The sequence below is a fragment of the Coffea eugenioides genome, unplaced genomic scaffold (assembly GCF_003713205.1).
Source record: "Coffea eugenioides isolate CCC68of unplaced genomic scaffold, Ceug_1.0 ScVebR1_1418;HRSCAF=2265, whole genome shotgun sequence".
Lineage (NCBI taxonomy): Eukaryota > Viridiplantae > Streptophyta > Magnoliopsida > Gentianales > Rubiaceae > Coffea > Coffea eugenioides.
Window position 1 is genome coordinate 25,787 of NW_020861819.1, and position 20,208 is coordinate 45,994.

General features: G+C 36.6%; 2 protein-coding genes across 2 annotated transcripts; one reads left to right on the forward strand and one right to left on the reverse strand.

The window, feature by feature from the left end:
• Positions 1 to 5,485: 5,485 nt before the first annotated feature.
• On the reverse strand, positions 5,486 to 6,533 carry LOC113755314. The gene is made up of 2 exons (XM_027299351.1): positions 6,525 to 6,533; positions 5,486 to 6,061 (listed from the first exon to the last, which is right to left on the reverse strand). Exons 1-2 carry the CDS (start codon positions 6,531 to 6,533, stop codon positions 5,486 to 5,488), a joined length of 585 nt encoding a protein of 194 aa, XP_027155152.1.
• Positions 6,534 to 13,219: 6,686 nt separating this feature from the next.
• LOC113755315 lies at positions 13,220 to 15,352 on the forward strand. Its single transcript, XM_027299352.1, has 2 exons — positions 13,220 to 13,284; positions 14,016 to 15,352. The coding sequence occupies exon 2, from the start codon at positions 14,021 to 14,023 to the stop codon at positions 15,350 to 15,352; it is 1,332 nt and encodes a 443-aa protein (XP_027155153.1). The 5' UTR covers positions 13,220 to 13,284; positions 14,016 to 14,020.
• The last annotated feature ends 4,856 nt before the right edge of the window (positions 15,353 to 20,208 follow it).

Consider the following 20,208-nt stretch of genomic DNA (forward strand, 5'->3'; position numbering starts at 1 on the left):
GCGCCTAACTACAATCTAGAAAGGAAAAATATAATGAAATAAATCTAATTATCCTATCTATTACATTTTGAGGTATTTAAATGCCTCTCGAATCATTATAAAAATTAACTAAAACATATGTAATAAAACTTGAATGAATATTTAAATCAAATAAAATAAAGCATATAAAAATATAAACACATAGGAACACATAAGAGCACGTAATTGACATTGAAATAATAAAAATAGGGGTACCTCCCATTTGAAGTGGTGACTAAATGGAGTCAAATTGTCCTATTTATACTCACAATGAACAAAAGAATCATGGCACCAATTTAATTGAAAAAGAAAATAATAATACAAGTACTAAATTCACACTAATATGTCAGATGTAAAGAAATTTAAGTAAATCTAAAATTTCCAAATTAAGTATATTCAAAAGTAGCATAATTAGCTATTAAAGAAAAGAAACAATCATAATAAAGAGAGTCAAAATTCATCAGGGATAAAAATCATATTTTTCCAAAGTTTAGAGGTCAAAATTAAATAAAAGATAAAATTCAGGTACCGAAGTGCAATTACTACAAGGACCTACATGAAAGAAATTTAAAATGATCTGGGCCGAAGTAAAACTACTCCAGAGATCAGGGACTAAAGTGCAATTTCGTAAGCAGATCTCCTTAAGAAAACCGGTCACTGGGCCATTCTCTATTTCTTTGGGCCGAAAACTACCTAAGCCCAACTGAAAGTCCAAACCAAAACACAAGGCCAGCCCGTCTTTTATCACTCAGATCCAGCCAAAATAAAGGCATGGGCTCTGACCTTCTAGCCCAACCGAACCCAAAAGAAATAAAACAAAAGTCCATTCCCCAAACCCAACCAAAATAACCACAAGCCCACCTAAAAAAAAATAAAACACTAGCCCAAGCCCCCCTTTTCTTTCTTTTTTTCCTTTTCTTCCCCATACGTTTCCTTTCCTTCTTCTTCGGCCAACCGAAGAAGCTTCAGCTGGCAGTCATGGTGGCCGCCGGTGGCGCCGTCGCCGGTCGCTGGTGACTTCTCCGGTCGCCAAAATTTCTCAAAATGCACCCCCTCACTCCATTTTTCGCGTAGGTTCCATTTCCGGAGTTAATTTTTACAAAAGATGACCCGAAGGTGGCCGAAAAGCAAAAAGCCAGTCCAGTTTTTTATTTTTTAAAACACTATAATCTTCACCAAAAATCTTAAAAATTATGCCAAAAGCCTCCTTATAACTTCTACATTACAACTATAATCTAAGTTGAACAAGAAAACAACATAAAAAGGCTGAATTAAGGCAAAACAGTCCCTAAAATTCTTTTTGGCATTTTTTCAAACAATTAACATGCATTCACAAAAATCATCTTTTCCTTAATGTTTATTCATGGCTTTACCCCAAAATTTCAACAACACCAGCAGCAACAACAAGAAAACAGCAGGAACAACCAATAATACATGAATTCAACACGATAAAAAAAAAAAAAAACGGGAAATAGTTCAATGGAAGTGTTGATACCTCTTATGACCTTAGTTAAAATTGTTGATGAAATTCCAATCTCCTCACGTCCGATTGCTTGCTTTCTTGTGCTTGATTCTGTGTGTGTATATTAGGAAAAGAGAGGGAGCCGAATAGAGAGAGGAGTTTTTCTTCTTTTTTTTTCTTGTTATGGCTTGTCTTCTGTCCTGCCCAGAGAGAGAGCCGAGAGCCTCCCTTTTATTTTCTGTGTGTTTTTTTTCTCCTTTTTTTTTCAGAGAGAGCCGAGAGGGACTTCTAGCCAAATGGGGCTTGTGTGCTGAATCTTCCAAAAATGATGACTTCTGCCAATGAAAAGAAAGGTGCATGGCAATTGAGTATGGAATGGGTTAATAGGGGTTTTGGTAGAGAAAATGATTATGATGATTTTTTTTATTTTCTTTTTTGTTGTTTGTTTTTTTTTTGTTGTTTGTTTTTTTTTTGTTGTGTTTTTGTTTTTCTTTTGTTTTTCCTTTTTTTTTTTTTAAAAAGCAAACCTGCAAAAATGAGAAAAATGCACATTAAAATACTAGAAAATAAATAATTCATTAAATAGAAAAATCTTGAGAAAATATTAAAAATTGACAAAAATTTGGTGTCTACATTAAGCTCCGTGACTTTCAAACATACTTTGTATCATTTACATTATGGATTTGTATCCATATTTTTTCTATCAAACTCTTTTTTTTTTTATTGGCAAATGGTATGTAAATTATTATAAAATGTCATTTTATAATAATCATAATTTTTTATAGATGAATGTTATGTAAACTGTTAAAATGATCAATTCACAAATGACTAAATCTTACTACTTTATGGCATATATTAGTCTAATTGACTAAAAAATTACTGTAATCATGTGTACGTTGATTGTTGAATTGAAATTTCCTTTATTATCAGTACAAGTTCTTCTAATCAAAGCAAAATAAAATAAAATATCTTTTCTTTTTGTATGCAGTAGTTATGCTTAGTAGAAAATTATTAAACCATTTTTACAATACATAATTTCTCCTAAAATTAGTAACATTTTCCATGACCTTTAATCTTGTCAATATTACTAACCACCGACATGTAGATAATCTTAAAAGCAAAGCCATCAATATGACAAAAAAAGAATATTTACGTACTGAACGAAAAAAATTGCGATTCTATATAGAATCGAAGAAATTCATTATGAATGAGAATGAATCGCAAAATTATCACATTTCTAATTTCATATGCATCCAGAATTTCACGCAGCATTACTTTAGAGGAACTTTCCTTTTTCACACTAAGGAACCAATCCCAATCTCTACATCTCTTTTATTTTTTTTTAACCATTAAATGGGGTCAAAGTTGTTAGCGGTAAAATACTAAATAAATTTAATTCCATTTCAAGCTCTATTTTTTTTTAATAAATATTTGATTTTATTGCTCATACTGAAAAGACGGGATACAAGGAGGGGGGCCTAAACCGTACCTCTATGAGTCACTGCACTACTCCTGACGAGCACTAGTCAATCCTACTAGACGGGACACCTAGCCGATCCATAGAGATATCTTTGCGAACCTCTAGGGGTAGCTGCCCCCACGACTCGAAAACCCAATTGCTGCCTGAGTTAATGCCCTCCATAGCCAGACCAACCGCAGACCTGTTCGTCTCGCGAAGACAGTGCGTCATGACCCGCACATGATGCCGTAAAGCTAAGAGCTCCTCAAAATCGCGCATTAACCACCAAGGTATCCCGACCTCGGCGTGGAACATTCGAACCAGTAGCAAAGAGTCTGACTCCACGTGCACCTCCGCAAATCCTCGTTGTACGCAAAGCCTCACCCCCTCAAGTACTGCCTTCAGCTCTGCCTACAAACTCTTAGCTACATCAAACACCTTCGCAAAGGCAACAATAAAACGCCCTTCTGGGTCCCTTAAAATACCACCTCGCCTGCTCTTTCCGGATTGACCTGATAGCAACCATCATCGTTCAACTTAGGGATCATAAGCTACGACCTGCTCCATTTGTGCCAGGAAATCCTACCGGAACGGTCCCTCTTGACCACTAAATCAAGAAGAGAATGCCAAGATAAACCACCAGAGGCAAGATTGGGAAACCGCCCACACAAAATTTCTCGTAGCTCCCAGAGTATACGCAAGTGAATGCCAACCGCTGTCACCCGTTTGCCATCGAAAAGCATCATGTTCCTAGCCCTCCAGAGATGCCAACACACTAGACAAGGTAGAATCCGATATATTGTCTTCAAAGCGGGTTTTGATGTGGCTCTCAACCACCATTTAGCTAGCATATGTCATACCGTAAAAGCTGGACCGAGGCTTCCATCACTCCCGTCAAATGACTGCCAAACCTGTGAAGGGATCTCTCCAGTGTAGAAAATATGGTCTAGGGACTCCGCCCCTGGCTCCTTACAACACCAACAGCGAGATGTGCCATGTACCTGAAAGCGGTGAAGAATCTCCATGACTGGAAGTCGGGACCCCAGCAAACGTAACATGAAGAAAGACACCTTCGCTGGAATCAACGGATGCCATATATTTGCGAAAAACATTGACCTAGGTGCTGGTTGGCTCACCACCTGATACGCCAAAGAAACTGTAAACGAGCCAGAGGAGCTCAAGGCCCACACTATGCAATCCGGCCGTCGGGACACAGGAGGAGGAATACGTAAGATGTCTGACACAATAACCCGAGGTAGCCACTGCTGCAACAGGTGTACGTTCCACCGGCGTTGGTCAACAAAGTGTGCCACAGCGTGTACCCCAAAAGTTTCCACTTTATCGCACACCGGCCCCGTGCCAAAAATCCACTTCCCCATTCCCAAAACCCATGTAATGTGCTATTCCGTTTGGTCTTTGATCATCACCATCCGTCGCCATATGTGGGATTGCCCCCTAACTTGTTCAGCTTCACAAGGATGACCTCCCCGTAAATATTTTCCCCGCATAAAACGTGCCCATAAGGACACATTTTGGCGGAACGACCACCACAATTTCATAGAGAAAGCGTCATAGACCGCCTGTAGCCCGTATCCCCACACCACCCTCCTCTACCGGCCTACAATTGAACTCCATTTTATCCAATGAACCCGTAAATCATAATCAGAACTACCCCATAGGAATCCTCCGAAAATCTTTTCCAGACGTCGAAAGAAACCCTTCGTGGGAGTCATGGCAGCCAAAATATGAACTGGTATAGATGCCAACACACTCTTGATAAGAGTCAGCTTCCTACCATAAGATAACAACTTACCATTCCACGCCAGCACCCGCTTGGATACCGACTCTGTAACCCCCGAGAAGTAGATCGACTTGCCCCTTTCGACATAGAGTGGACAGCCAAGATATTTAATGGGGAAAGACTGCTCTTTGAAACTCGTAATCTTGGCGATGGTATGCTTCCTAACCGCGTTGAGCCTCCGATGTACTAGGAAGCAACTCTTCTGGAGGTTCACCTACTGCCCCGACACATTGCAGTAGGCTTCCACAGCGCACAAGACCATCTTTAAGGACCTTTTCAACCCGCTAGTAAAAATCATCACATCATCCGCGTATGCGAGAGGAGAAATGTTAGGGCAGCTTCTGGGAACCTTGAACGGGACAAATCTCCTATCTGCCAGTAGTGCATTTAGTGATCGGGATAAGACCTCCGCCCTCAAGATAAACAAGACTGGTGATATGGGGTCCCCTTGGCGCAGATCCTTGGAAGATGTAAAGAACCCCTTCGGTGTCCCGTTAATAATCACTGAGAACCACACACTAGACACTAACCGCCATATCATGTCAATCCACCTCTCCCCGAAACCAAACTTACGCATCACTTGCATCAAAAAATTCCAGGACACCCTATCGTAGGCCTTTGCCATATCCAGCTTAAGGATCACGTTTCCTTCTCTATTCGCCCTCCGAATACCGGAAACTAGCTCTTGGGCCAATAAAAAATTATCCGAGATTTGCCGCCCCTGAACAAACCCGCTCTGGTTATCCTAAATCAAGAGCGGCAGCACCCTTGCTAATCTCTTCGCCAGCAGCTTGGAGATAATCTTATTCACAAACGTGCAAAGACTAATTGGTCGATATTGCGAGAAATCCTGAGGAGAGCCCACCTTGGGGATGAGGACGATAAAAGTGACCGTTATGCTCCTTAGCAGCTCCAAACCAGCAAAGAAGCTACCTACTACGTCATACACATCCTTTCCAACAATCTCCCACGCATAGGTGAAAAACCTCCCCGAGAACCCATCCGGCCCAGTAGCACTGTCAGGGTCCAAAGAGAACACCACGTCCTTAACCTCCTCAAGAGAGGGGTGCCGCTCCAAATCGAGATTATCCTGATCAGATATCAGTTTGGGGATCACATCCAGCACCGGAGAGGAACTCAACCCTGGTTGATCCGAAAACAGGTGATGGAAGAAAGAAACTGCCTCCTCAGAAATATCTTCCTCCCTGTCCAGCCACTCCCCGCGTTGTGATTTTATTCGATGGATCACCGACTTCCTCTGCCGTTCAGACACGCAAGCATGAAATAACCTCGTATTCTTATCCCCATCTGTCAACCATACCTGATAAGTGACTAATTTACGTAATAATTGTATAATATTTTATATTATTTTTAGTCACTTTAGTTACATTATTGGAAGAAAATAATTCATTTTGGCTATAATTGGTGTAAAATGCTTTTGTTCAATTAAATGAGGTTTTTATCACTTTTTACTTGGATTTTGTACATTTTGACAGTTTTGACATATTTTCGTATTTCGGCTATAACTTGAGCTATAATGATCGGATTGAGATACGTTTTAAACCAATTTGAAGATAAGAGATAGATCTACAACTTTGGTGAAGACATCTGAATCCAGTTTGAAGGTTCTCCAGGTCAAAAAGCTGAATTATAGTAGCTAATTGCTATTGGTCGAAGCTGAAACAGGGCAGTGAGCAGTCAAGGGTATTTCGATCATTTCTCAGCCTACACAGATCCAAATGAGGTGATTCTTGATGCATTGGAAATTTAACTCAAAGGGCTACAAGTTTCATGTTTTTGTCAAGAACTAAATCAGTTTTTATCATCAATAAAAGTTCAGTTGAAGTTGACGTAAAATCGGAGCAGAGCTGAAAATTGAACAAAAGTGCACAAAAATTCACTGTAGCAATCCAGCCGGAACTTGGCCGGATTTCTGGCCGGATTGTGGTCAGAGAAGTCTGCTCTTGATGCAAAAAACTCAATTTCACCTCCACTAAGTCACATGTGATGCTAGACGTGTGAGAAACATTTCCAGCTGTAAAAGGGAGGTGTAAATCTCACTTCTTGACCAACTTTCACCTTTATATAGCCAAAGCTTGCAAGATTGAAGGGGGATATAGAGAGACATACGGGAGAAGCTTGGAGTGCAGAAATGTAGTTCTTACATCTTCTGAGTGTTAGATTGGTTTTAGTGTAGACTAGTATAGTTCATCCATTCTTGTATATTAGCTAGATTAGGATGAAGATGGAGATGAAGAATGAGGAGTTGAACCTCATGTGACAAGGATTATCTCTTCTCCAACTCTTAATCTTTTGTATTTGATTCCAAATTTAGTTAATATACAAGTTCTGGATTTTGTGTTCAATATGTGTCTCTAAAGTTTATGCCTTGAGTTTGGTTGAACTTTCTATAATTGTTAGTGTTTATTATGTGGATATTTGATTGCTATGATTTGGGCAAGTTATTTAGCACTTTGACTCTTTAAATTATGATTAATCTGTACCATAGATTGTGATTATCTAAGGTGTTGTTTCTGTAATGAAAATTGAGATTTAACACTAGTTCAAGAAGTGTTAAATATAGGGAGTACACTCACGAAAGTAGAGGTGCACCTATGTGCTTTTTAGTGATTCATTTCATGTAATTTCACTGAAAAAAATGAACTTGTAGCTAATTTCATAACCATGAGAATAGGTATGGATTAGTTATAAGTATAATTGATTCACTACGAAAGTAGGATTCAAATGCATAAGGAAATTACACCATAACTAGCCTAGATGTAGTACTCAATGATCCAAATATAGCACTTGCATGAGTAGTTAGGGATACCACAACCTAAGGAGCTTTTACTTGTTATTTTGTATAATTTCAGTAGGTTAAATTTGTTATAATTCATTGATAGTCTAAATAATAGAGAAGCTTTAGTACTGCCGGTAATTGTTCACTCTTTCCTGTGGGATCGACCCGATATATACCCTAAACTACTAGTTGACCTGTATACTTGCAGTGAACGGGTGTAATTTGATTTTTTTTAACTTATATGTATATTAAAATCCCGTCAAGTTTTTGGCCCCGTTGTCGGGGAAGATTTGGCAATATCGGTATGAAGAGCAACTTTATTAGTTTAGACATTTTATTAGTTATAGTTTGAAGTTATTTTCTGTTATTTTTAGCGTTTTATGTGTATATGTGTTTTATTACCTATTCTTCTTACTACTCTTGCTCTTAAGTTATTTAAAAGCAATTTTAGGTAATAAGGAGGGTAGGTCAATTTGGAGGACAATGCTTGAGAAGTGGAAGATTGGCAATGGATGGTTACCAAGTGCAGAGCTCCTTTAACAGAGGTAACCAAGAATTTACTGAATGTATGTCTTTTGAAGATGGTTTAAGGTGCTTAAAGGCTAAATTTGATGTTATGATGCTACAAGTTCAAATGGACACAATTATGCATGAAATTGAGCAAGGAAGGAATGTTAATGCTTTTAATTCTTATCATGTGATTTATGACTTGTGTGGAAGTTATCATGCTACCGATACATGTATGCAAGTACAAAATGTTGATTATTATGATGAATTAGAGCATTACAATCCCTGTTTTGATCGATATAGTGCTAATACTTATGGTTGGAATAATCAATATACTTATAGTGATTATTCATATTTTTATGATTACCAACCTGAAAGTGTCCAATATGAATCAAAACTATCTTGGGAGTTGGCAATAGAGAAGTTAGCTAATGCACCTCTACCTTGGGAGTTAGAAAATGAACCATTAGCTAATGATTCTAATGCATCTTGGGAGCTAGCTGTAGAAAATTTTTCTAATCAATTTGATTTAGCAATAGAAAAGCTAGCAAATGCAACTTCCAACCGTTTTGATAGGATTGAGGAAAGAATAGATGAAGTAGCTTCTCACTTTGGGATAATACATGAGCAATTGAATGCATTGTGTGAAGTTATTTCCGCTAATAATTTACAAAATGATTCTAGCATGAATGGTGGGAATGTTGTATGTGAAAATGGGTTGTATTTTGATAAAAATGATGAATCTCAAGTGCGTTTTAATGAGCAAATATCCATTTCACATGATAATATCTTTGAAACTAATTTTGAGTCTCAAGAGAAGAGTTTTAATGACTCATTTTTCACCCCTCTTGAGGAGTGCATTGAAAGTATAGGTTCTAAGGGTATTACTGCCCAAGATACTCTCATTGCATTTCCTTTGGTAAGTTTTCAAGTGGTATATATTCAAGGTAACATCTATGAAAGACTTGGGATAGGTAAGTTATTTCCATCTCTCATATCATTAGAACATGTGACTTTTACTATAAAGTTACCTTTTAATGATCCATTACGGCCTAAAATGGTGGATTATTCGTTAATTAAACCTCCTTGAAAAATGAGGTGATATAGTCAAGCTAATGACTGACAAGTGATTAATTTACGTAATAATTGTCTAATATTTTATATTATTTTTAGTCACTTTGGTTATAATATTAGAAGAAAATGATTCATTTTGGCTATAATTGGTGAATAAATGTTTTTAAGTGATTAAATGAGGTTTTTATCACTTTTTACTTGGATTTTGTGTATTTTGACAGTTTTGATGCATTTTCGTATTTCGGCTATAACTTGAGCTACAGTGATCGGATTAAGATGATTCTTGAACCAATTTGAAGATAAGAGATAGATCTACAACTTTGGTGAAGACATCTAAATCCAGTTTGAAGGTTTTCCAGGTCAAAATGCCGAATTACAATAGAAAATTTCTACTGGTCGAAACTGGAACAGGGCAATAAGCAGGTAAGGGTATTTTGGTCATTTCTCAGCCTACACAGATCCAAATGAGGTGATTCTTGATGCATTGGAAAGCTAACTAAAAGGGCTACAAGTTTCATGTTTTGGTCAAGAGCTAAATCAGCTTTTATCATCAAGAAAAGTTCAGTGGAAGTTGATGCAAAATCGGAGCAGAGCTGGAAATTGAACCAGAAGTGACCAAATGGTCACTGTATCAATCCGGCCGGAATTTGGCCGGATTTAAGGCCGGATTTCTGGCCGGATTGCGGTCAGAAAAGGCTGCTCTGTACGCGTAAAACTCAATTTCACTCCCACCAACTCACATTGGATGCTAGACATGTGAGAGACATTACCAGCTGTAAGGAGAAAGTGTAAAGCTTCATTCCTTGACCATTTTCATCATAAAAAAAAATAGCCAAATTCATTGTAAGAGGGGTTGGAGTTCATAGCAGAAAATAGAGAGTGAGCTACGGGAGAAAGCTTGAAGCTGCAGAAATGTAGCTCTTTCATCTTCCTAGTGTTAGTTTAGCTTAGTATAGAGTAGTGTAGCTTTTCCATTCTTGTTTATTATCTAGATTAGGATGAAGATGGAGGATGAAGAAGGCAAGGAAGAAAGCTCATGTGACAAGGGTTGTATTCCTTCCAAACTCTTTATCTTTTGTATTTGATTCCAAGTTCAGTTAATATACAAGTTCTGGATTTTGTGTTCATTATGTGTTTCTAAAGTTTATACCTTGGGTTTGGTTGAACTTTCTATGATTGTGAGTGTTTATTGTTTGGTTATTTGATTGCTACGATTTGAGCAAGTTATTTAGCACTTTAGCTCTTTAAATCATGATTAATCTGGTACCATTAATTGTGATTATCTAAGGTGTTATTCCTGCAATGGAAATTGAGATTTAACACTAGTTCAAGAAGTGCTAAACATAGGGAGTACACTCACGAAAGTAGAGGTGCACTTATGTGGTTTTTAGTGATTCATTTCATGTAATTTCATTGAAGAAATGAACTTGTAGCTAATTTCATAACCATGAGAATAGGTATGGATTAGTTATAAGTATAATTGATTCACTACGAAAGTAGGATTCAAATGCATAAGGAAATTACACCATAACTAGCCCAGATGTAGTAATTAATGATCCAAATATAGCACTTGCATGAGTAGTTAGGGATACCACAACCTAAGGAGCTTTTATTTGTCATTTTGTATAATTTCAGTAGGTTAAATTTGTTATAATTCATTGATAGTCTAAATAATAGAGAAGCTTTAGTAATACCGGTAATTGTTCACTCTTCCTTGTGGGATCGACCCGATATATACCCTAAACTACTAGTTGATCTGTATACTTGCAGTGAACGGGTGTAATTCGGTATTTTTTAGCTTGCACGTATGTAAAATACCCGTCAAGTTTTTGGCGCCGTTGCCGGGGAAGATTTGGCAATATCGGTGTGAAGAGCAACTTTATTAGTTTAGACATATTATTAGTTATACTGTGAATGTTATTTTCTGTGTTTTATATGTGTATGTGTTTTATCACCTATTCTTCTTACTAATTTTGCTCTTAAGTTGTTTAAAGGCAATTTTAGGTGATGAGAAGGATAGGTCAATTTGGAGGACAATGCTTGAGAAGTGGAAGATTGGCAATGGATGGTTATCAAGTGCAAAGCTCCTTCAACAGAGGTAACCAAGAATTTACTGAATGTATGTCTTTTGAAGATGGTTTAAGGTGCTTAAAGGCAAAATTTGATGTAATTAAGTTACAAGTTCAAATGGACACCATGATGCATGAAATTGAGCAGAGGAGGAATGTTAATGTTTTTAATTCTTATCATGTGATTTGTGACTTGTGTGGAGGTTGTCATGCTACTAATACATGTATGCAAGCACAAAATGTGGATTATTATGATAAATTAGAGCATTACAATCCTTGTTTTGATCAATATAGTGCTAATTGGAGCAATTCTCCTGCTTATGGTTGGAATAATCAATGTACTTATAGTGATAATTCATATTTTTATGATCACCAACCTGAAAGTGTCCAATATGAATCAAAATCATCTTGGGAGTTGGCAATAGAAAGAGTAGCTAATGATTCTAAGCCATCTTGGGAGTTAGCTTTAGAAAAGCTAGCAAATGCAACTTCCGATCGTTTTGATAGGATTGAAGAAAGAATAGATGAATTAGCTTCTCACTTTGGTCGAATACATGAGCAATTGAGTGCATTGTGTGAAGTTATTTCTTCTAATAATTTGCAAAATGATCCTAGCATAAATGGTGGGAATGTTGTATGTGAAAATGGGTTGCATTTTGATGAAAATGATGAATCTCAATTGTGTTTCAATGAGCAAATGTCCATTTCACATGATAATATCTTTGGAACTAACTTTGAACCTCAAGAGGTGAGTTTTAATGACTCATTTTTCACCCCTCTTGAGGAGTGCATTGAAAGTATAGGTTCTAAAGGTATTCCTGCCCAAGATACTCTCATGACATTTCCTTTGGGAAGTTCTCAAGTGGTGTATATTCAAGGTAATATCTATGAAACACTTGGGATAGGTAAGTCACTTTCAATTCTCACATCATTAGATTATGTGGCTTTGGCTATAAAGTCACCATTTAATGATCCACCACGGCCTAAAATGGTGGATTATTCGTTAACTAAGCCTCCTTGAAAAATGAGGTGATATAGTCAAGCTAATGACTATAAACAAGCGCTAGTTGGGAGGCAACCCAACGAATTTTTTTTAGTAAGTTTAAGTGTTTAATTAGTGTTTTTGTGTGTTTTAAAGGTGGCAATGGCAATGGTTTATGCAATGTGTTTCAAGTGCAGAAGAACTTATAAGGAAGCAAAAAGGGAGTTTTCTTGTTCATTTGATCCAATTCATGCATTTGAAGTGCTTAATTCTAAAGTTATATTGATGCATGATTTCATGTTTCAAGGAGCAATTGGTTGAGAAAGCACAAATTTTATGTTTAAGGTGAGTAATAAAAAAAAAACTTTTGAAAATGGAAAGTGGAAGGAAAAACTGCAGAAATAAAAAATTTCTGCAGCAAATCCGGCCTCAAATCCGGCCATAAACTGGCCGGATTCATGGCCGGATTATCAGGGGAAGAAAAAATCAAATTTTCGGAGCTACTGCCTCATATCCGGCCGTTAATCCGGCAGGAAATCCGGCCAGTTTCTGGCCGGATATGCAGAGTTAAAAAAAAAAAAAAAAAAAAAAAAAGAGAAAGGGGGCACTGTATCAATCCGGCCAACAATCCGGCCAAATTTAGGCCGGATTAAAGGCCGGATTGAGAGGAAAAATCGAAAGAAAAAAAAAAAAAAAATTTGTGGCTACTGGCCAGTATCCGGCCGATAATCCGGCCGAATATCCGTCCGGAAACTGGCCGGATTGTGGCCGGTTTTGCGCACTAAAGGGAATCCGCGCGCGGATTCCCTCATTTCTTTTCTTCCTCCTTTCTTCAACCTCCACACACACTCACACCTTGAACACACACTACTCCTAAAAACCCTCTTTTCACCATCCAATCTCCAAACTAAATACACCAAAACATTTCTCTTTTCCTTGTGAGTTGATTCCATAGCTTAAATTCCTTCAAAAACAAGTTCTAATTCGGATTTGAGCTTGAGAAGAACAAGGGTTTCAAATTTTTGAACTCTTCATTTGGGTTCAAATTGGAGTGAAATTTTTGGGGGTTTCTTCACCATTTGCACCATTAATCATCTACCAACAAGTTTGAGGTAACAAATCTTCACCAAATGTTATCATTTGAATTTTGTCAATTTTCACTTTTTCCTATTTTTGGGCAATTTCGAATTTTTTTTCATTTTGTGAAGTTTGATGCTTTTTATGATGTTATTGAGCTTATTGATGATTATTGGTGATGTTTAACTCATGGGTTTGAGATTATTTGGTGAATTTAGCAATTTTAAGCTAATCTTGAGGATTACTTTGATTTGATCATTATTAGCTAATTTTTTTTTTTTTTTGGGGCAATTGGATTGAAGAAAATTGTATGAGAGTAATGGATTGGTCTAGGATATTTACATGCTAAATTTAGGCTTAATTAGCTTATCCTTTGATTTTTGGCATGTTTATTCTAGAAAATTTGATTAAAGTTGAATTAATGACCTTTTTAAGTCTAAACTCATGGTTAAGGTGCTTTTTAGCATTTCATTATGCTTATTTAGGTCATTAAGTTGGGAATAAGTTGTGTGATTGTTTAATTGCTTTCTCTACCTATTTGGACATTTTATGCTTAAGTGTTTTATTTGGAAAAAAATGAAAGAAGCATTTGTTGTTGATAATCAATTGTAAAGTCTTGCTTGTGAAGTTAATTGCTAATTATTATGTGAGTAAGTTGATAAGATTGGCTAATTAAAGATAAAGAGGTAAAAGTGAATGAGTTTTCATTATCTTTACTTAGCAATGTACCTATTAAATGAAGTTAACATTTAATAATTTTAATTAGGTACAATGGCTCGCACTAAGAAAGGTGCAGTGAAATCTCCTCCTCCTAACAAGAGAGGAGAAGCTTCGACGTCTAGACAACCGCGCTTGAAAAGAAAAGCAAGTAGACGTCTACAGCTTGAGGACGAGCCATCATCTGGAGAGGATACTCAACAACAAGAGGAACAAGATGCACAAGGGGACCAAGAGGAGGAAGTCCCTTATGATAAGTCGCGCTTCACCTCCGCCGAAAATGAAGCTTGGTACAATGCTAGGAGGGGAGCTAAGGTATTGGTGGAAAAGGATGTCACCTCGGATGCCGAGGAGGTCTACCATCTCAAGGCCTCCTTTGCCAAATTGGGATGGGAAAATTTCTTTAACATCCCAAACTTCTATTATGAGGAGCTTGTCCGAGAATTCTATGCAAATGTGGAGGACAAGAAGGTTTTTCACTACGACACGGAGGTGATTACTAGTACAGTGCGAGGGAGAAAAGTTCGAGTCCATAGAGCTGATTTGGAGCGCTATCTTCATGTTTCGGATGTGGGGCGCAAGGTAGATTTGAAGAAAGCCTTCAAACCCAATGATTTGGACTCTTGGAACATGCTAGAGGCACTTGTACGTTTGGGGGTTGAGTACAAGGCTACTCGAACGACGGGGCGATATTCGGTATTGACTTCATCATTTCCGGAGTCGCAACGTCTCCTTATTTACCTATTTGCCGCCAATATCATTCCGAGGGCAAGTGGAACCAATGAGGCGCGCACAAGTGACATCTATTTCTTGGATAAAATGAAGCATGGCTTAGGAAACATCCAAGGCATTCCATTGGGAAGCATTATCACCAACCACATGTGGGCTGTGGTTCGCAGTAACGACATCAAACATGCTTTCCCGTATCCTCGGTTCTTGACCTTCGAGTTTCAAAGGGTTGGAGTGGATTTTTCTAACGCTTTCCCTACAGGTCTCAAGAAGAAGGACGTCTTTACATTGGATTTTTGCAGGTTCATTTTGAAGAGTAAAGACGGCGGTGGTCCTTCAACTCAAGGAGGTGCTCAAGGGGACATTAGGCAAGAGGAGGAAGTTGAAATTGAACGAATTGAAGGGGCTCAAGGGGTTGAGACAACTACCCCGCCGGTCTCAAATGAACCGTCTTCCTCACGGCCTCCAACCTCACCTCAAGACACTCGGTCGTTTTTCAAGAAGATAATGGACAAGCTGCTTTGTGTCGAGGCTGAGGTAAAGAAAAGCCGCCAAGAGAATAAGCGGAATTCCGAGCGTCTTCGTCGCATCGAGACCAAGCTGGGTATTGAAGCTCCTCCGACTCCACCATCGTCACCTGACCAAGCGACTACTTGAGGGAGTGCTCGTCTTGCAGAAATGTTTTTTTTTTCTTTTCTGTAGTATTTGTGATGTTTTTAGTGATTTTCTTTATTTCTTTTTTGTGAACTAATCCAAGTGATCTTTATCTCTATTGTGATGATAGTGATTCGGACTACTAAAAGTTGGAAATTCATCACTTGGACATGGATTCGGATTGCGCAAGTTCAATTGAGCAGTATTTTCTTTTACTCTTTATTTATTTTCCTTTTTTCACATTGAGGACAATGTGAAGTTTAAGTGTGGGGGAGGAAAGTATTGAACTTGCATTTACTTGCTAGGTGATGATATTTTGTGGATTTAAATGCTTAGAAATGTTGGAATTGTGTTTGAAATGCTTGCCATGTGGATAATTGCTTGAAATTGGGTTTGTTGGCAGGGAGTTTTCATCCATTTATAAGGAGAAACTCTGTCAAAATTTTTCTAAAATCTTTTCCAATATTTCACTATGGCCCAAAAGTTCTTCAAATTTTTGCATTTTCATTCAAAAAGGGCTAATTGTTCCAACCTTAAGTGTTTAATTCTTCCAATTGTTGAAACTTTATATGTATTTTGGAAAGTTTAGTCCTCATTTAACTTGAAAATGATTATTATGCAATTAGGATTTTTACATTTTAGAAAGTATATTGGATAAAGTGAGGAAAATTATGCCTATAATTTTACATGTTTAATGAAATTTCTTCTCTTTACTTAATTTTATAAGTAAGTGATTGACATAATTGATAAAAGGTTATACTCCTCCTTTGATTAGTCTTATATATTTTCTAAGAGGGAATAAAAAAAATAATAAAAAAATAATAAAATAAAAAAAAAAAGAAGAGAAAAAAAGAAAATAAAAGAAAGAAATAAAAATTATTCTACTCCAATGATTTTTGTACCGAGTAACCGGGGGTTGGCATCTACAAATGTCGATTTTCGCGTAAAAAGGTACTTGAATTAAGAGTATGCATTGCAACTTGAATAAGTGAAATGTTGAGTAACCGGGAATCTTCACCTAAAAGTGTCGATTTTCGCGTAAAAAGGCATTTTCACTATTTAAGTAAAAATTAGTATGAATAAATCCCTCTTAGTTATAGAATTTTGAGAAAAAGATGATTATAGGAGGAGGAAGGCTATAAATTGACTATGTGATTTGCTTATTTGTAAAATTAAGTTAGGGTAAGAGATTAAGTTTAACTTGTTGAATTTAGGGTATAATTATCTTTCCTTTACTTGATATTATGAGTATTTAGTGTAAATTGAATAATTGTATAATGATTATTTTCCAAGTCTTGAGGAATTAAATTGGACAAAGTGCATATATTGTTTCACCTCTTGAATCATTGCATTTGATTATGTGTGAATTGCTTGAGGACAAGCAATGATTTAAGTGTGGGGGAGTTTGATAAGTGACTAATTTACGTAATAATTGTATGATATTTTATATTATTTTTAGTCACTTTTGTTATATTATTGGAAGAAAATGAATTATTTTGGCTATAATTGGTGAATAAATGTTTTTAAGTGATTAAATGAGGTTTTTATCACTTTTTACTTGGATTTTGTGTATTTTGACAGTTTTGATGCATTTTCGTATTTCGGCTATAACTTGAGCTACAGTGATCGGATTAAGATGATTCTTGAACCAATTTGAAGATAAGAGATAGATCTACAACTTTGGTGAAGACATCTAAATCCAGTTTGAAGGTTTTCCAGGTCAAAATGCCGAATTACAATAGCAAATTTCTACTGGTCGAAACTGGAACAGGGCAATAAGCAGGTAAGGGTATTTTGGTCATTTCTCAGCCTACACAGATCCAAATGAGGTGATTCTTGATGCATTGGAAAGCTAACTAAAAGGGCTACAAGTTTCATGTTTTGGTCAAGAGCTAAATCAGCTTTTATCATCAAGAAAAGTTCAGTGGAAGTTGATGCAAAATCGGAGCAGAGCTGGAAATTGAACCAGAAGTGACCAAATGGTCACTGTATCAATCCGGCCGGAATTTGGCCGGATTTAAGGCCGGATTTCTGGCCGGATTGCGGTCAGAAAAGGCTGCTCTGTACGCGTAAAACTCAATTTCACTCCCACCAACTCACATTGGATGCTAGACATGTGAGAGACATTACCAGCTGTAAGGAGAAAGTGTAAAGCTTCATTCCTTGACCATTTTCATCATAAAAAAAAATAGCCAAATTCATTGTAAGAGGGGTTGGAGTTCATAGCAGAAAATAGAGAGTGAGCTACGGGAGAAAGCTTGAAGCTGCAGAAATGTAGCTCTTTCATCTTCCTAGTGTTAGTTTAGCTTAGTATAGAGTAGTGTAGCTTTTCCATTCTTGTTTATTATCTAGATTAGGATGAAGATGGAGGATGAAGAAGGCAAGGAAGAAAGCTCATGTGACAAGGGTTGTATTCCTTCCAAACTCTTTATCTTTTGTATTTGATTCCAAGTTCAGTTAATATACAAGTTCTGGATTTTGTGTTCATTATGTGTTTCTAAAGTTTATACCTTGGGTTTGGTTGAACTTTCTATGATTGTGAGTGTTTATTGTTTGGTTATTTGATTGCTACGATTTGAGCAAGTTATTTAGCACTTTAGCTCTTTAAATCATGATTAATCTGGTACCATTAATTGTGATTATCTAAGGTGTTATTCCTGCAATGGAAATTGAGATTTAACACTAGTTCAAGAAGTGCTAAACATAGGGAGTACACTCACGAAAGTAGAGGTGCACTTATGTGGTTTTTAGTGATTCATTTCATGTAATTTCATTGAAGAAATGAACTTGTAGCTAATTTCATAACCATGAGAATAGGTATGGATTAGTTATAAGTATAATTGATTCACTACGAAAGTAGGATTCAAATGCATAAGGAAATTACACCATAACTAGCCCAGATGTAGTAATTAATGATCCAAATATAGCACTTGCATGAGTAGTTAGGGATACCACAACCTAAGGAGCTTTTATTTGTCATTTTGTATAATTTCAGTAGGTTAAATTTGTTATAATTCATTGATAGTCTAAATAATAGAGAAGCTTTAGTAATACCGGTAATTGTTCACTCTTCCTTGTGGGATCGACCCGATATATACCCTAAACTACTAGTTGATCTGTATACTTGCAGTGAACGGGTGTAATTCGGTATTTTTTAGCTTGCACGTATGTAAAATACCCGTCAATGACTATAAAGAAACGCTAGTTGGGAGGCAACCCAACGATTTCTTGTTTTTAGTAAGTTTAAGTTGTTTAATTAGTATTTTTTGTGTGTTTTATAGGTGGCAATGGCAATGATTTTTTGCAAATGGCTTCAAGAGCAAAATATCTTATAAGGAAGCAAAAAAGGGAGTTTTCTTGATAATTCATGCATTTAAAGTGCTTAATTCTAAAGTTATATTGATGCATGATTTCATGTTTCAAGGTGCAATTAGTTGAGAAAGCACATTTTTCATGTTTAAGGTGAGTTTTTCTTGAAAAAAATGAAGAAAGTTGAAAATTGGGTGAGTAAAAACCTTGGTTAATGGAAAAATGGAAGGAAAAACTGCAGAAATAAAAAATTTTTGCGGTAAATCCGGCCAATTTTTGGCCGGATTCATGGCCGGATTGACAGGGGAGGCGAAACAAAAAAAATTTTGCTCACTGCTTCATATCCGGCTGGAAATCCGGCCAGTTTTCGGCCGGATATGCATTATAAAAAAAAAAATAAAAAAATTGCTTGTCCAGAATCCGGCTGGATTCTAGCCAGAGGCGCACAAATAGGGGAATCCGCGCACGGATTCCCCAATTCCCTCCATCTCTTCTTCTTCAATTCACACACACACACTCACACCTTAAACACACACCACTCCTAAAATTCATCTTTTCACCATCCAATCTCCAAACTAAATACACCAAAACACTCCCCTTTCTCTTGTGAGTTGATTTCATAGCTTAAATTCCTTGAAAAACAAGCTTTAATTCGAATTTGAGTTTGAGAAGAACAAGGGTTTCAAAATTTTGAACTCTTCATTTGAGGTCGAATTGGAGTGAAATTTTTGGGGGTTTCTTCACCATTGGCATCATTAATCATCTACCAACAAGTTTGAGGTAACAAATCTTCACCAAATGTTGTCATTTGAATTTTGCCAATTTTCACTTTTTTCTATTTTTGGGGAATTTCGATTTTTTTTCATTTTGTGAAGTTTGATGCTTTTTATTATGTTTATTGAGCTTATTGATGATTATTGGTGATGTTTAAATCATGGATTTGTGATTATTTGGTGAATTTAGCAATTTTTAGCTAATTTTGAGGATTAATTTGATTTGATCATTATTAGCTAATTGGATTGAAGAAAACTGTATGAGATTAAGGGATTGCTCTAGGATATTTACATGCTAATTTTGGGATTAATTTGCCTATCTCTTGATTTTTGGCATGTTTATTCTATATTTTTTTGTGAAAAGTGAATTAATGACCGTTTAAAACCTAAAACTCATGGTTAAAGTGCTATTTAGCATTTAATTATGTTTATTTAGGTCATTAAGTTGGGAGTGAGTTGTTTGTGTGCTTAAGTGCTTCTTCTAATTAATTGGATATTATATGTTTAAATGTTTTATTTGGAGAAATTATAGGAGCAAGAGTTGTTGATAACTACTTTGGACACTTACTTATGATATTGATTGCTAATTATCATGTAAGTAAGTTAATGAGTTTGTCTCTTTAAAGATAGAGGTAAATGTGACTAAGTGTTTGTTATCTTCTATTTAACAATGTACCTATTAAATGAAGTTAACGTTTAATAATTTTAATTAGGTACAATGGCTCGCACTAAGAAAGGTGTGGTAAAATCTCCACTGCCCAATAGGAGAGGAGAAGC